Source organism: Lissotriton vulgaris, chromosome 9 (genome assembly GCF_964263255.1).
Source record: "Lissotriton vulgaris chromosome 9, aLisVul1.2, whole genome shotgun sequence".
NCBI lineage: Eukaryota > Metazoa > Chordata > Amphibia > Caudata > Salamandridae > Lissotriton > Lissotriton vulgaris.
This window is the reverse complement of record NC_141697.1, coordinates 937,193,157-937,210,797: the sequence shown is the minus strand read 5'-3', so window position 1 is coordinate 937,210,797 and position 17,641 is coordinate 937,193,157. Positions and strand designations below refer to the sequence as shown.

At 47.9% G+C, this 17,641-nt stretch overlaps 1 protein-coding gene across 3 annotated transcripts in view; it reads left to right on the top strand.

The window, feature by feature from the left end:
- Window positions 1-17,641, top strand: part of LOC147692563 (acylamino-acid-releasing enzyme-like) — a 526,970-nt gene that overhangs the window by 262,197 nt on the left and 247,132 nt on the right. For all 3 annotated transcript variants that reach the window (XM_086938783.1, XM_086938782.1, XM_086938784.1), the window contains exons 12-13: window positions 1,771-1,831; window positions 17,513-17,610. In XM_086938783.1, coding sequence (XP_086794909.1) covers window positions 1,771-1,831; window positions 17,513-17,610 — 159 coding nt within the window. The remainder of the gene's footprint in view (window positions 1-1,770; window positions 1,832-17,512; window positions 17,611-17,641) is intronic.

Below are 17,641 nucleotides of genomic sequence, written 5' to 3'. Positions count from 1 at the left end.
TTCCCTCACTGAGCATCAAAGCACCTGTAACCAATACTTTTAGTTTTAACACTAACCGTACCACTACACATTTGCCTTTGGGCAGTATATTTAAAGTCGCCTGCTGTTAGTATGCTTATTGTCAAACTGGCTCCTTTCAGACATCGAACCAGAACAGCCAGCCTTCAGGAGGGTGCCTTTTGCTGATACTCGATTCAGCAGTAGACCCACTCCTATAACTGCTTACCTCAGTGTCCCGTCCACTGCTAGTTCTCTGCAATGAACCCCTACTAACACGGTTAGACTTACACAGTATACTCAGGTACACCTTGGAATCTCCACTGCGAACTACCAGCTTCAGACTGTAGGTTCACTAATAAATGTAATGTTTTGAAAGAGAATGCCTGTAATTCGCATGCACTGGTGTGCCCATTGCTAACACCATCAACATATCATTTATATCCACTGACAACACAGAACAGGAATCTCAAAGCTTTAACCAGAAGAGGGCCCATTGTGAACAATGTTCACTTTGAATTGTTGGCTAACACTTGGCAAAAGTCAAGATACTGACTTTACACACTCAACAAAATCCCTAACACAGTTCTTACTGCAAACACTTAATAGTATTCCAATTTTATACTGAACAGTAGGCCCACTGCCGTCAATGAAACATGTGCCCACTACTAAAATTAAACAAAATGTCAGCTGAGAACACCTAATGCTACATTCACTACTATCTTTCCACCATATTCCCACTCATAACAGTGCATATAATATAGTACCACATCTCTGTTAGCTAAAGGCTTGCTACTAATACATCTGACATTGAACTGTAAACCACAACTAATCTATAAACTTACTAAAAGTATGAACCCTACTGAAGTGTCTGCCACAGTACTATATATCTTCTGCATGAAGCCATCAAGACCGCTTGAAAAGGGACATGTAAGACCATCATTAACTGTGCTAATCAAGAGAAAAAATAAAAGTGAAATGTGGTACGGTCTGAAAGAAGCAAGCCACCAGGTGGCAAAATAGAGTGCAAATACATTTGTGTAAAGGTTACAGATAAACTAAAAACAAAGTATTAATAACATGTAAGAGTTGTACAGATATACAGTGTGTAAGAATGAAAAACAAGAAGTTTCCAGCTCTGTGAAAGAAGTCTTGAAGATGGGAATCTGTAACTCCAAGTGATGGTGACTAAGGAGTGTGAGGAAATTACAAAATGTAGAGATGGTTTCGTAAGGGTAAGTATGACTTTCTTTGTTTTATCCATGGAGTCTAAACGAGATAGCTGTGTCTGACTATTCGCTGAACCCCTTTCTGCCAGCCTCTTCAATGTAGCTGAGCCTGGTGTTCTTAAGGGGGACGTACCAGATGCCCTTGCAATAAAGTGCATTAGTGGACACTGGATGAACAAGATAGGACTTGCCTACTTATGGCTGTTCCCTAAACAGGGCTACTTATGTGAAGTTAGTGAAGGGTGGCTCACTTAGGGGCTCATTAGGATGGCTGGCGTCCGCCCGCCATCGTTTCAGTGTTTGAGTCCGGCTGCCAGTCGTGCGGCAGTCCCACCACACATATTACGATGCGCCCGCCAGTATGGCGGATGCATCTTGAGCCTTTGACATTGCGGACGGTTCGTAATGTCAATATGGCATGCATTGCATTTCCCTGCACTACGTGGCAGGCACCTCCGCCCTCTGCCACCCTAATGAGCCCCTTAGTTTGGACTTTGGTACTGATGTAGTATTTGCCCTAATGGATGGTGATATTTTTTTTCAGTATGACTGGTACACCAAAGCCACATCCACAGTTGTGGACATTGTGCACCGGCCAAAAGAAGGTGAGTGATTTGCTGCTTAAGACATCTTATTGTAGTTTAACAATTGCAAGCTAAATGATAAAGTAGTCCGTCTTGGATTGACTGAATATATCTGAGGGCATCTATCTTGCATATTTGGCATTTGCAAGCCCTGTTGTCATTAATTCTATTGTAATCATTCCAAATCAAAAAGTTACCAAAACATGACATTTGAAGCAACAAAAAGTTTTTGTTTCTAAGTGTTTGTTTCATAAAGACTGTGACATTCCTACAATAGGCAATATGTAAATGTACATTTGATTACCAGGTTCTAACTTGAAATGCTTCCAGTACAAAAATCTGTTGCTGGTCCTCAATACATGCACTGTGACCAAGCACATGCCACCTAATCGGATAGCTACATGGTAGCTCAAAACATGTAACACCAGTGCTTTGATATTGCATTCTTCAAACAAAGTGAGTGGGATGTGGTCGTGAGGTCAGGGGAGTAGCTAAGAACATAAAATACCCCAACAATATATAGTACACTAAATGACCAAATAAACTGAACAATCCCAACCCTTCCTATCAAGAAGTGAGAATAGTTCCTCAATGGAAAATGCTCAAAAATGCTGCAAAGTGATTCGTTTTACAGTATGATTTTAAAGGAGTCTGGTCAAATGCAGGATTTACCTGTAGCTTCCTTCTTGCTTGCATCCGTCTTTTATTTTGTCATTTTTAATCCACCTTTTTCCTTCCTTTTATTTTTTTCTACTTTCTGTTCTGTTCATTCCTTCTTTCCTTCGGTCATCATTTTTTGTTCCATCTCTCATTCTTTCTATCTTCCCTCTATATATTTCTATTTCATTTTCTTTCCTCCTTCCATCTTCCCTTTTTCTCATTTGTTCATTCTTTTTTATTTCTTCCTTTCTTATTCTCATCTTCTTGTCTTTCTCCCCTGCATTCACCCCTCTTTTTTGTACTTCTACCATTTGTTAATTATTTCCCTTCTTTTCTTCCATCACCCTTCTTTCTGTCTCTCGTATCTCCTTTCCAATATTTTATTCTATTTTCCTGCTCTCCTAATTTCTTTCCCTCCCTGCATTTTTCTTTTGTATTTGTTCCTTCCATCTTCTCTTCCTGCTCCCCTTCTTTCCATCCTTATTTTTCCTTCCCTCGTTCTTCCCTCTTTTCTTTTTGGTCCTTTCTATCTCTCTTTTCTTATTTCCACTCTTCTTGCAATTTCTTTCCACCCTTCTTACTTTTTTTTTTCTACCTTTACCATCTTATTTGCACGCCTCCATTGCACTTTCACTCCATTTACCTCTCGGGTGTTTTTAGGTCTCGCCTGTTGTCGATGCGCATGCGCATCGAGCAAAGCGAGACTATTGCGAGTTATCCACACTTTATCTGCACTGCAAGGAATCGTGGCGATTCCTTGCAGTGCCCGTGAGTTTTAAGGTCAATGCGCATGCGCATTAAGCTTATGCGCATGCGCATTGACCTTAAAAGTCACGGGCGCGTGCACGTCCGTCTCCTAACAACACACACACACCCTCCCCCCCGCTCCGCCCCCTCCCGCAGTGTCGCATTTCTCTTTCTCCTCCCCCTCCCCTCTCTCCCCTCCGTCTCGTTTCACACACACCCTCTCCCCCGCTCCCCCCCCTCCCCGCCAACACCGCCTCGCGAGCTCGTCATTCCAAACCCGCCCTCCCCCGCCTGACCCCGAGCCTAGTTTATCCTCTTGTTCCCATTCCCTTCATCTCTGTCACTTTCTCTCTGTTGTATATGCGTTTCTCTTCATGGGAAGCCACTGTCCCCCTCATCGCATGTCACTCTCTCCTCTGAGATGCTTCCTCTCCCGGTCTTTTTCCCCTCTCTCGCTATTGTTTGTTTCCCTGTGTGGTGTCATCCTCCCTCTCTGCCCCCTCCCTTCCTTTTCGTTGTGTATCTGTTTCTACTGCGGTTTCAGCCTCACATCCCGCCCTGGCTCAGATGTCTCTCTCTGCAGCTGGCTCGCAGGCCCTGCTGGTGCCTGACCTCCTTCCGTGCCTGGGAGCAGCCCAGCCCCGCTGGCTCCAGGGGGAGATTCCAGTCTGATGGCTCAGGGCGGGCCACACCAGCAGTGTGTGCTTCTGCCTGCCCTTCCCAGAAGAGGCGAGCCCTGGCTCCCACGCGGCCTGACGCTCTCCCTTCGACACCCTAAGCCATGACTGTCGGCCACATGCACACCTACATTCAGACCCTACAATCACAGCACTAACACCGACCCCTCTGCCCCCCCCCCCCCCCCCCCGGCACTCACGCCCAGCATTCATCTCCCTGCAACCTACCAACCACACATATCCTTGCTCATTTCTCCTCCCCCCTCCCCTCTCTTCCGTGTCGCACCTCTCCCCTCTCCGCCCCCTCCCCGCTCCGCCCCCTCCCCTTCCCTCCGTGTCGCATTTTTCACTCTTGAATCCTTCCTCCCCTCCTATCGCTCCTTCAATCCAAACACCCCCCTTCCTCATCGGCTTTCTTTTATCCCTGAGAGAATACTTTTAAATAGGCCCCTGCTGGGCATTTTTCCCATTCCCTTCATCTCTGTCACTTTCTCTCTGTTGTATATGCGTTTCTCTTCATGGGAAGCCACTGTCCCCCTCATCGCATGTCACTCTCTCCTCTGAGATGCTTCCTCTCCCGGTCTTTTTCCCCTCTCTCGCTATTGTTTGTTTCCCTGTGTGGTGTCATCCTCCCTCTCTGCCCCCTCCCTTCCTTTTCGTTGTGTATCTGTTTCTACTGCGGTTTCAGCCTCACATCCCGCCCTGGCTCAGATGTCTCTCTCTGCAGCTGGCTCGCAGGCCCTGCTGGTGCCTGACCTCCTTCCGTGCCTGGGAGCAGCCCAGCCCCGCTGGCTCCAGGGGGAGATTCCAGTCTGATGGCTCAGGGCGGGCCGCTCCTGCGGCTCTGGAGAGACACCAGCAGTGTGTGCTTCTGCCTGCCCTTCCCAGAAGAGGCGAGCCCTGGCTCCCACGCGGCCTGACGCTCTCCCTTCGACACCCTAAGCCATGACTGTCGGCCACATGCACACCTACATTCAGACCCTACAATCACAGCACTAACACCGACCCCTCTGCCCCCCCCCCCCCCGGCACTCACGCCCAGCATTCATCTCCCTGCAACCTACCAACCACACATATCCTTGCTACTAAATCCACAAAACGTATACTCATACTGCTGGCACCTGCCCAAATAACCACTGCCGCCCACATAACACCCACACACTCCTAGCATGAACACCCATGCACTTAGGACAATCTCACCCACACACCCCACTGCATTGACATTCTAGCTCATGCCCCTTCATCCACTTCCCTGATACTCGCACCTAGCAATGACTACATTGTGGCATCCTGCCCACTCCTAGCGAGCACACTACAATATGCATCCGCCCCCTCACTCTCTCTGCCCACCCTCAACGCCTCACCCTCACTCACCCTCACCCTCACTCTCACTCACCCTCACTCTCACACACCCTCACTCTCACCCTCACCCTCACTCTCACTCACCCTCAACGCCTCACCCTCAACGCCTCACCCTCAACGCCTCACCCTCACTCACCCTCACCCTCACTCACCCTCACCCTCACTCACCCTCACTCTCACTCACCCTCACTCACCCTCACCCTCACTCACCCTCACCCTCAACACCTCACCCTCAACACCTCACCCTCACTCACCCTCACCCTCACTCACCCTCACCCTCACTCTCACTCACCCTCACCCTCACTCACCCTCACCCTCACTCACCCTCACCCTCACTCACCCTCACCCTCACTCACCCTCACCCACCCTCACTCACCCTCACTCTCACTCTCACTCACCCTCACTCTCACTCACCCTCACTCACCCCCTCACTCACCCTCACTCTCACTCATCCTCACTCACCCTCAACCCCTCACCCTCACTCACCCTCAACCCCTCACCCTCACTCACCCTCACCTTCACTCACCCTCAACCCCTCACCCTCACTCACCCTCAACGCCTCACCCTCAATCACCCTCAACCCCTCACCCTCACCCACCTTCACTCACCCTCACCCTCACTCACCCTCACCCTCACCCTCACTCACCCTCACCCTCACTCACCCTCACTCACCCTCACTCACACTCACCCTCACTCACCCTCACCCACCCTCAACCCCTCATCCTCACTCACCCTCAACCCCTCACCCTCACTCACCCTCAACCCCTCACCCTCACTCACCCCCACTCACCCTCAACCCCTCACCCTCACTCACCCTCAACCCCTCACCCTCAACCCCTCACCCTCAATCCCTCACCCTCACCCACACTCACCCACACTCACCCTCACTCACCCTCACACTCACCCACCCTCACTCACCCTCACCCTCACTCACACTCACCCTCACTCACCCTCAACCCCTCACTCACCCTCAACCCCTCACCCACCCTCAACCCCTCACCCTCACTCACCCTCAACCCCTCACCCTCAACCCCTCACTCACCCTCACTCACCCTCAACCCCTCAGCCTCACCCTCACTCACCCTCAACCCCTCACCCTCACTCACCCTCACTCACCCTCAACCTCATGCTAAAGATTTACAAAAAAACCCATAAACAATTCTAAAAGCACTAACTCTAATGCTGCGAGACCTATTGCATTTCTAATGCTTGTTTATTTAGCATTTTAACTATTCTTTCTGTCTGTGTTTTGGTCTTCTTTCTCACCACCCCAAAGTTGTATCATCATAATTACTCTTGCAGCATTTATTAGTTACTGCTTCTGTCTTGCGATAGCTGATGTAGCCTGTGTTTCACTAAGCCTGTGCACACTGTGATTGAGTACTACTGATAAGGCACATAAAGTTAGGTTACATAAGAACTGTACCGCACCAAAGAATCGTTACAAGCTGTTAGCTGTGCTGCTCCTGATCAATCAAATTATTTTTGTTCTCACATTTCTTCATTGAGAGTTTAGCAGATATCAACCTACAGTATAACGTGGTCAAAGACCCAGTTGGAGAAGTATGAATAGGTACGCCAGTTCCTCCCCCCCATTCCGTGAAGCAGAAGTAGGATAGCAAGAGTGTATTGCAACTAAAGAGAAACAAGATAAAATCAAACCACTTTTCAATTTCAAGACTGCCATGGACCATAACAGTGTTTCTGCTTGAGCAGAGGTGTGGCAAACCCCTCCGATTAAAACATGGAAGCATCAGACCCCAATAGGTCTAAGCTTGGCCGGCTTGTGAGGCTTGTGAGTCTGTTAAACATTAAAAAGTACAGTTTTTCTATGCTGTGTGGTGTATAGTGGGTGCCCTGGAACAGTGTGCGGATGAATAGTGCAGCAGGGCGCTCAAACTGAGTATCTACATCACTCCCTGGGATCTCGTAGGAACCCGCTCTATAACTCATCAAACTTGTCTAGCTGGTCATTTATGCGAACGATCACTCTTCACTATTCATATTGTGTAACCGGGAAGTCCTTTGCAGCCTAAGAATGCCCAGTTTGGCTACTGCTAATACGGAAGTGAATCCTGTAGCCTTCTGATATGTAACTTGGAGGTAGTCGCCATGATCATGAAGTAACACTGCCCGACTAGTGAACTGCCCCCAGCGACTTGTTCATAACTAACCCTGGGCAAAGTACTACGCTACACTCGCGTAGTTTGCGAAGTTTGCGCTACTTCGCACTACACGAATTACACATAGCACAGTGCAAACACGTGTAGCGTAACAGTGATTTTTTGCTTACTCGCGGTCCTCAGCGTCAAGTTGGCGACCACGAGGCTTATCTCCCAGTATGGCGGCGAGGGGCGACGCTGAGAAACGGAAAACTAAGACGCCCATTCGCGGGGGGTCGGTCCAAACCAATTTCATGGATCGGTATACACAACCTAAAGGATCCCCTGGTGGCGCCAGCCGTACCCCAGAGATCGCCAAGGACGATTCAACCGTGCCTACTGATCCGTCTCTTCACGACATCCTAAGCGCCATTGCTGGCATGAAGGAGACCATCGGCCAGCGGTATGAGGCTCTAGCTCACAAAATTGACACGGTTGCTATCGATGTCACCTTGATCAGAGCTGATTTGTCTAAAACCTACGAGAAGGTGAAATTGTTGGACTTGAAGACCTCTAGCCTCACGGCCGATGTGTCCGAACTTCAAACTGAGATTGGCAACCTGAAGTCAACCAATGATCTCATGTCTCATCGACTGGAGGATTTTGAGAATAGGGCAAGACGCAACAACATCCGCGTCATAGGTGTCCCGGAAAACCCCGAGAACCATTTGATGGACCTCCTGGTGGAAGACCTTGTCTTGAACCATCTTGCCCCTACGGGACTGAGCAAGTTATTTGCAGTAGAGCGTGCCCATCGCGTTCCCGGTGGAAAGCCGAAACTGGGCGCCCCTCCAAGGCCTATCATTGCCAAGCTTTTTCACTTTAGAGACCGGGATGTTATCCTGCAGGGTGAGCGGCCCGGTAAAATTCGAAAACTCTACAGTCAATTTCTACCCGGATTTCACTCAACTTGTCCAGAGACAAAGGATGGGTTTTCAGGGTGTGAAGCGACGTCTCCGTGACTTGGGCCTGAAATACGCTATGCTGTTTCCTACCAGGCTTCGTCTGGAATATGAGGACCGGACATTTTTCTTTGACCGACCAGAGAATGTGAGTGACTGGCTGGATTCTCTGCCTGCCCGGAACGACAGAACTGAGCGCCCTGGTGGTGCCGAGGGTGGTGAGCCGGAGCAGAAACGATGACTCGGCCCCTGATCTCCAAACATTTGACTTTGTGCAGCTGGGTTCTATAATCTCCTTATTTTTGTAGTTCATTGTTGTGTGCCCGAGGGTGGCGGGGGGGGGGGGGGTCTCTTTCCTCCTCCAGGGTCTTTTTGTAGATCGGGTAATGGTAGGGCGACAGGCACACTGCAAGTTGGGGTGGCTTTCTAGTCTAATGCAGGGGTGCAGGGAGGGGGGAGTTGTAACTGGATTCGGTTGGGGGTGGGGAGGGTTGTTTGTAAGTTTGTTTATCTTCCTCAAGGCAACGTATTGTTTTTCTCTATGACTCGAATGTTGTGCTCTTTGTGGGGTGAGCTCTGCATCACTTGTTGGGATGGGGAGTAGTGGGTTGAGGTTAATATCTTGGAATGTTAATGGGTTGGGTGACAGGATAAAACGTGGAGTGGTGCTACAATTTTTGCGTCGCCTGTCCCCCGATGTGGTTCTTTTACAGGAGACTCATCTGGTGGGCGACTCGTGTCACGCCATGAATAGGTGGGGTTATCGCCTTGCCGCACACTCTGGTTTCACCACTGGCTCTAGGGGGGTGGGCATTCTCGTTCGGTCCTCTCTCCCCCTGGTGATAGACGATGTAATTCTTGATGACAGGGGGGCGCTACGCCGCCCTCACTGGCAGATGGGAGGGTAGGACTATTTTGTTGCTCACCATATATGTTCCCCCGGGCCTCCAGACCTCCACTTTTTCAGATATTGGGAAAGTTTTGCTGGGACTTCCTGAGGGTATTTTGGTTATGGGTGGGGATTTTAACTCTGTTGTTTCTAGTACCGTAGATCGTCATCCCCCAGGGATCTTCTCAAATGCCAGTCATGGCTTAGTGGATTTTTGGACACTTTTGGTCTGGTAGACGGCTGGAGGTTGATGCATCCAATGCAGAGGCAGTACACCTTTCACTCTGGGGCTCATGGAAGTCTTTCTAGACTCGATTACATCCTTATGCCTGCTGCCCAGTCCCCTTCAATTAGAGAGATTCGACACCTTACCTGGGGCATTTCAGACCATTCCCCAGTGGGGCTTCGTATGGACGCTGGAGTGAGTAGCGTGGCGCAAGTAGCTCCCATAAACCCCTGGCACTTGCGTAATCCCAAAACCCGCGCCAGTTTGATAAAATCCCTAGATCAATAATTCCTTGACAACGAGGGGTCTGTGTCCTCATCTGTGTCAATATGGGAAGCCTTCAAGACTGTCATTCGTGGGCAGGCCTTATCCTTGATTTCTGAAGTTAAGAAAACTAAGAATCAGGAGGTTGTGCGTCTTGAGGCCAAAATAGTCGAATTGGAGAATGACTTAGAATTAGGTGTTAACCATGATAGACTCCACGCCCTTGGTCTAAAGCAGCTGGATTATAAGTCTCTTGTCACGGATGCTGCCAAAACAATGCACAGGAGCAACAGGGCAGGTTGTATGATGTCGGAGACAAGGCGGGTAAATTGATTGCGTGGCTTGATAAGAAAGAAAGGGCGAATCGTGTGGTTCCCGTGATTCGGGATTTGAATGACGAGTGTGTGACTGAACCGAGCGAGATTGTGGAGTGTTTTGCGGACCATTTTCGTACTGTGTATTCCCCGGTGTCTGATCGGGATGAGGATGACTCCCATTTGTTGCTACGCGATATTACGTTGCCGTACCTATTGGAGGTGGACCGTGACCTGATGGAAGCTCCTTTGTCTGCGGATGAGATTGCGATCGCTATTCGTTCTGTTCGCTCCGGCAAGGCCATGGGCCGGAACGGTTTGCCCATCGAATTATATAAATTGCGCCCTGATAAAGTCGCACCATATCTCCGAGAAATGTTCATGGAATCACGAGACCTTGGCGCCCTCCCTTGTGATCAGCGATTGGCTACAATTGTGGTAATTCCCAAGGAGGGCAAGCCTCTGGATCGTTGCTCCTCGTACAGGCCCATCTCTTTGTTGAACGCTGAACCCAAAATTTTAGCTAAAGTTCTGGCTAACCGTTTGATTACGGTGATTGCTGACCTGGTCCATCCGGACCAATCTGGTTTTATCCCGCACCGTAACACCGCACTCAACTTGCGGCGCTTGCATGGTGTTCTCGCGAGGGCAGGGTCACTTCAAGAGTCGGCCATCTTGGCTTCCTTGGACGCCACAATGGCCTTTGATTCTATCGAATGGCCTTATCTCTGGGCCGCCCTCGCGAAATTTGGTTTTGGTTCGGAGTTTATCGGTGGGTGAAACTGCTATACAAGGAACCACTGGCTCAGGTGGTCGTTAACGGCCGGGTATCCAATTCCTTCACTCTTGGGAGGGGTATGAGACAGGGGTGCCCGCTGTCTCCCTTGCTTTTTGCGCTAGCCTTGGAGCCCCTCGCAGCTTGGCTCCGCTGGGAGCCTTCGATAAAAGGTATTCTGTGGACTCCCGATTTTGAAGATCGAATCTCGCTTTATGCGGATGACATCCTTTTATACCTCACTTCCCCCCGAAAATCGCTTAACGTCTTGTTCGATGTTCTTACCTCGTTTGGCAAGAATTCAGGTCTAGTGATCAACTGGACCAAATCCTGTGTTTATGTGATTTCGGGTGGTCTTCCCCCCTTGCCGCGTAGATTTCCCATTCAGGTATCGCACACGGGATTCAAATACCTGGGGATCTTTATATCATTGGACCCTGTTGCTCGCTATGAGCGTAATTTGCTCCCCCCCCCCTCTCCAGAGGCTGAAGTTTGACGTGGTTCGTTGGCGTAAATTGCCATTGTCGCCGCCCGGTCGTGCCGCGCTCTTTAAAATGATGTCCCTGCCACGGTTTTTGTATGCACTTCAGAACTCGCTCGACACCATCCCGGCGAGTTACTTCCGGGAGGTGGAAAGCTCACAGAGGCGGCTTATCTGGGATGGGCGCGCAAGAATTGCTCTCGCTAAGCTAACTCTCCCCTGGTATGATGGGGGCATGGCGCTCCCGGATATCAGGCGGTACTATTGGGCCTCCCAGTTGAGCGCGATTAATCACGCGACGTATGCACCCAGTCCAAACCCGGCATTTGAGATGGACAAGTATCAGTTGCCGGGTGGGAATTACAACAGGGCGCTCTATTCTAAGGCGGCAGGGAGAAATTTAACAGGACCTACTAAGATTGCTGTGCGAGTCTGGTGTGACGCAACTGCTGCCTTGGGTTAGAAGGATCGATTGACACATGCGACTCCATTGTATGCGTCGGAGACATTGGGATACCTCTGGACAACGAAAGGTTTTAGTAGAGTGGGTAACCTTTGGGCTAAAGGTGCTGTCAAGACTTTTGAGACATTAAAGAATGAATATGAACTGAGTGACAGGGAGTTTTTTAGGTATGCGCAGGTTCGTCATGCCTTGTCCGCGGTCTTCGCCTCCGATCCCAACATTCCTGAGTCCTCCCCGCTGGAAGATCGTATACTCTATGGTCATCTGCCCGATAGTACGATTTCACTAATATATAAAAAATTGATTAACAATCGGGCGGATCTCCTAGTACGCCTCAGGGAGGCCTGGACTGGAGACGGGCTGGAACTGGATGATGAGGACTGGCAGTCCGCACTATCTTCCCCTAAGGAGGTGGCCGTTCCCGCCCGTCTCTGCCTCATCCAGCTTAAGATCCTTCATCGTGTGTATGTCACTGGTCCTCGGTTGGTCTCCATGGGTTTTTCTGCGGATGGGTTATGTAAGCGTGGCTGTGGATTGAGTGCTAGTTTCCTCCATATCATTTGGGAATGCCGGGAGGTGGCCGCATTTTGGAATCGAGTGCATGCTGTGATGGAATGTGTCACTGGGATTGCTTTGCTGCCTGAGGCCCAGAGATGTTTGTTGAATGTGTGGGAGCCGAATGATTACAATGTCGCCCAGACTCGGTGGGCGGCCCTTGGGAACATGATCGCAAAGAGAGATATTGCGCAGCTGTGGGGTTCCCTGCGGCCGCCCACCGTGTCAGTATGGAAGGAAAATATGGATTGGTGTATGTTCAGAGAGAAGACTGTGTATTTGGCTAGGGGCAAGCCTAGGGCGTGTACTGCAATCTGGAGTCAGTGGAACACCTATCGAGGGAACATATGTACACCCCCGTTCGAAGATACTCCAGACACCTCCTTCTCCCCCTGATCCGACATTCCTTGTCTAATTCTTACTTGTTACTGCCTTTTGATCCCCCCCACTGACCCCCCCGACCAATTCCACTGTTTACATACCTGTTCATCTTGCAATTGAGGCTCCCCCCCCCCCCCCCCCCCCCACAGGCGCAACTTCATGTTCAATGTCTTTGGCCTTGAGACTTGTTTTGTTTCCTTTCTTTGTTCTTCTTTTATAAAAAAACAAAATATGATTGTATTCTTGCTCCATCCTGAGTTGCTACGAACATTATCCTGCACTTCTGCCGTACCTCTAGGATGTCGGCGATGGAATTGTGGTAAATGTTGATTGCTATTGCCTTGTCTAGTGGCCGGCCCCTGTGGTTGTAGGCCCGTAAGTGTAACCATATTTACATGCACAATAAAGTTTTATAAAAAAAAAACAATAATACTCAGGGTGTGTGGATCTTTCAGGTGCCACGGATTAATGGGAGCCACTCTGCCTGCACTCAGACCCTCACACTCCAGTCGCAACCACACAGGGGAGTGATCTGAAATGCCCCGTCATAAGTGACGTATTTCTCGGATGGTATGTACTTGTGATGCCGGGATAAGCACATAGTCTATTCTTAACAAACTGTGGTGAGCTCCCGATACATGCGTAAAGTGCTTTCTCTCCGGGTTGAATGCCCTCCAGCTATCTACAAGTCCCACCGTGTCTGCGAACTCCTGGAGCCATTTCTGAGCTGGTCTAATTACGCGAGGGGGATGTCGGTCTAAGTTCCCGGACATCACTGCGTTAAAGTCCCCTCCCAACATCATGACACCCATTGGGAAAGTGAGAAAGATTGCCCCTAGGTCTTTGAATGTTTCAGACTGCAGGCCCGGTGGGACATAGATTGAGACAAACGTGGCTGTCTTCCCTTCCGACTGGCCCGATACCCCTGCATATCTACCCCGTTTATCTGTCCATGTGGCCCGCAGAGTGAAAGAGAAGGAATTCTTAATCATTATACCTATCCCCTGCGACCCTGAGGTGAATCCAGCATGCACCACCAGTTTATACCCCCCCCCCTGTGCAGGGTCATGCATTTGTTTCCTATCAAATGGGTTTCTTGTAAAAGGATCACGTCTGGTGCATGCCTCCTAATGAACTAGTTGACCATCCCCTGCTTTGGTTTGTTCCCTAGCCCATTGACATTCCAGCTAATCACTTTGATCCCCGATCTGCATATATCACCCAACATCTAGCTTCCGTCGTAGACGTGGTAACCCTGCCCTGCTCTCTGTTAATGTCGATACATTTGAAACAATAAACAATGAAATTCCAACATTGAAAAAACTCATCGTACACACCCCACCTCCTCCTCCCTGCACCCCTCCTGGCTTACGCTCATCCCCAACTGGCAGAGTGCCTGTCACCCTACACACACCCACTACTAAATAACTAAAGGTAGTAAATGGGAAAGAAGCCAGCCACCCCCCCCCACCCCTTTAGCCCCCCAAGCCCACAGATTGTCTCAAACAATTTGTCCTTTGCAGAGTCTGTTTCTCAGTGTAGAATACAATTCAGCCTCGGGTGGAGTCTGATTCCTTAGCGCTGCGACCACACCCCTGTACCTGACCATGTTGTTCAGTCCGTGAGTAGAAATGACGGCCCTCAGTCTTGTTCCTGCGTTGTGGATCTCCATCTCCATTCCTTGCTCCAGTGCCACCAAAAGGATGGCTGTCGAGCCAGTCGGCCGCCAAGGTCTTACTCTGCCATCTCAGTCCGTCTCGTGGCTCCTTCCTCCTCCACCGGACACTTTCACCATCTCCCATTGAGTTCGACAACGGTTTCCGACGCCACTTCACACCTACTCGAAAAATGGGTAGGGGTTCTGCCCACATAACCCTCTCGTACTTGAGCAAGGGACATCCAAGGATGAAAAAGTAGAAGAAAAATGGCACTAAGGGATTAATCAAACATTTAATCACAAACAAGAAATAATTAATTATCTTGTTGATTACCAGTATTAAAGGACATTCATATTCAAAGTTTCATATAAATATATATGCGAGTAAACCGAGAGAGTGGCGCAAAGGAACAAACACATATGGAAATAATATATATCACAATACTTAATACAAAATATATACAGATCACATATACAAACTGTACATTACAATTACTACAATCTATCTATACATCAGTGTACCCTAAGAAAAATGTACAAAACTTATCACAGTATCCACTCCTATTTTAGAGTGAAATACATCTCAAAGGGATAAGTCCCAAAATGTGCGCCAGAGCTATCATTTCTCTACACAACCTATATTTATCAAGGCGCAAAAGGCGAAACTTAGACTAGATTATGAGTTTCAGGGGACTCCTTAAAGACAAGGTGTCCAAGGTGTCAACGCGGTCGCGTTTCAGCCAGATGTCTTCATGGCTTCCTCAGGACATGGGTAAGATCTGAGAAGAATCCAAACCCACACAGGTGGAAGTAAGCTTCATCCACTAAAGACTATATGTGTTTCTACAAGGACTGAGGGCGCCCAAAAATGACGTCCAGTCGTAAGATCTTAAACAATGTACCACAAGTATTATTCACTTGTGTCTCCTGCCTCAAAAACGGGGTAAGGACACGCCGGACTCAAACACGGGGCATTCAAAGCGCCCAACGGCAAAGGTCCGTATAGTCGAACGCCACTTCACACCTAAGTACCCGGCTTCCCTGGTACAGGTATCCTAGTTCTTCAGGTATCCTCAGGTGGGGTGGCTCTCCAACCTCTTGTCTTCTACAGAGTTTCTTCAGGGTCCACTGGGAAGGGTCCTTTTTCTTTAAAATTGCAACTGCAACTTACCCATTGACTTGCATTGATCCTGTGGTTGTGTTCCCACTCTGCACACAGCCTCCTTGTGGCTCTTGGTTACTTACCTTGGGTAGTTCCTTCGGCCCCCAGCACTTCTACATCTTTTGGGTATAGTCTTGACTGGAGTCCTGGTTCCCATACCACTATTTTAGTATATTATACACTGTGTATTTTGTGCTACGTACTGTTTTGATCGTAGAGTATTGTGTGCATCGTGTATATCTCTGGCTAGGAGATATCTGTATGTATTAGTGAGTGTCTTATAATAAATACATATTTTTATAAATGCACTGTGGGAATCTTTTTCACTTAATCAATACCTATAAGATTATGTTCTGGTGAAACAAGCTGCTTTTCACTCCTTCTGGACTAAGCCTGAAGGCTGCTCTCCACAGCTACTACTAGGATAGCTTTCTACGGTTGTCTAAGACCACTAAAACCACCATAAGGGTTGTCTGGATCAGTGCAAGGTGTCCACTTACATAAGTGTACATCATGTAGAGAGCCAGCCTCTCACACCTTCCCTCTGATGGTCTTTATCAGTTGTTACCATTGTTTTAAATCATATCCAAAATGCTACATGCAGCATATAGGTAGATTTTGTAATAAAAAAATATTGGTTCTCGCTAGGAGATTGTAAGGTTTAAACCACACTGACAACTGCATTTTGTCATACTTTATCAATGACAGTTTCACATTGTGTGTTCTTTTCACCCAGGACTCTTAAATATTACTCTGCCAGGTTAGGAAGTACAGTTCAAATAGCGGCATGCTTATATTCTTGAGCTGGCTGCGATAAAACAACCAAACAATTATAGGAGCGCAACCATGGTTGCTTGATGAAAACATAGACAGAATAACAATAAAGAGTAAGTAATGTAACAGGAACATCTTGGAGTACCCCATATTATTAGCATATGAACTGTAATTCCTGTTACGCACGTATACGAAATTAGGAGTTTTAGGATTTTTGTTGTATCCTTTAAATACTGGGTGATATAACATCCGCATCTCCTGTATACATTTTGGAAGGTTAAGCTTGCAGAAACGTATCGAGGGATATGTGCCCAGAAAATGCCAAGAGATGCTGAGTTTGATGCGATAAGCTTTAAAATCCACATTGGGTCTCATTTTGGAGGAAGAATGTATAATCCGCTATAATTATCACTTACAATAAAATCCGAACACTTCAGATCTGGAGTATATTTTGTGCGACAATTATCTCACTGACACCCGGGACACATCATGAAACCTCAGCAGTGACTTTGTTACTTTGGATTTAGAAGTTCAGTTGAAATGTTATTGTGTAGACTGGTGTCGGGCGGATAAACCTTGTACTGGAAAATTATAAAGTTAAGTGCCATGCTGGTCCTTCCAGCAATGAATATTTTGAAATGAGTATTGTAATACCAGTTTCCTATTATGGACTGAATACGATAATAACAATTTTGTTGGAAAATGACACTCCTTTAACTTGCAAGACGATAGCAGCTAAATACATAATATTTGCTTTATTGTGCTTGATAAAACATTTCTTCGGGTCATGAAAAACTAGAAAAATCATTATTTACTTACTTCATACAGTTGCATTTAGTCATTTTTATCTTGCCATGTGCTTGTGAATGTTTTATTGGGCTTTACTCAGCAACCACAATATTAGTAGATTGCCTTCACTTATTTAGCCACAGCATGCTGTTACACCACCACAATAATCTTTACTGTGTTACTTTCCAATCTTGATAGCGCATATGTTGCAGGCCCCATTTTGTAGTGCAGAATGTACTTTACAGGTTTTGCCTTTGCTGCCTCTTGAGTACTACTCAAAGATTAACATTTCCTGTAATGCTCCGTATGTTGTAAACAGTCACTTGTACTTCTTACATTGCCTCTGAGCTTGATTTACCAACTCAAAATATTAGGCTGTTTTGTTAATCCCCCTGAGCAGTATTTGCTAGCTTAAAATTGTAGTAAGCTGTTTTTCTTTTCCTGATTTGCTTTGCATTTCAGGCACTTTTGCAGGCATTTATTCAGTTATGCTTCCGAGTCTCTGCTGGTCTGCTGACAGTCAGAGGGTCCTTCTTGATTCTCCACAGCGCAGTCGTCAGGTAAGGAGACCAAAATTAGGCTGCTCAGGCA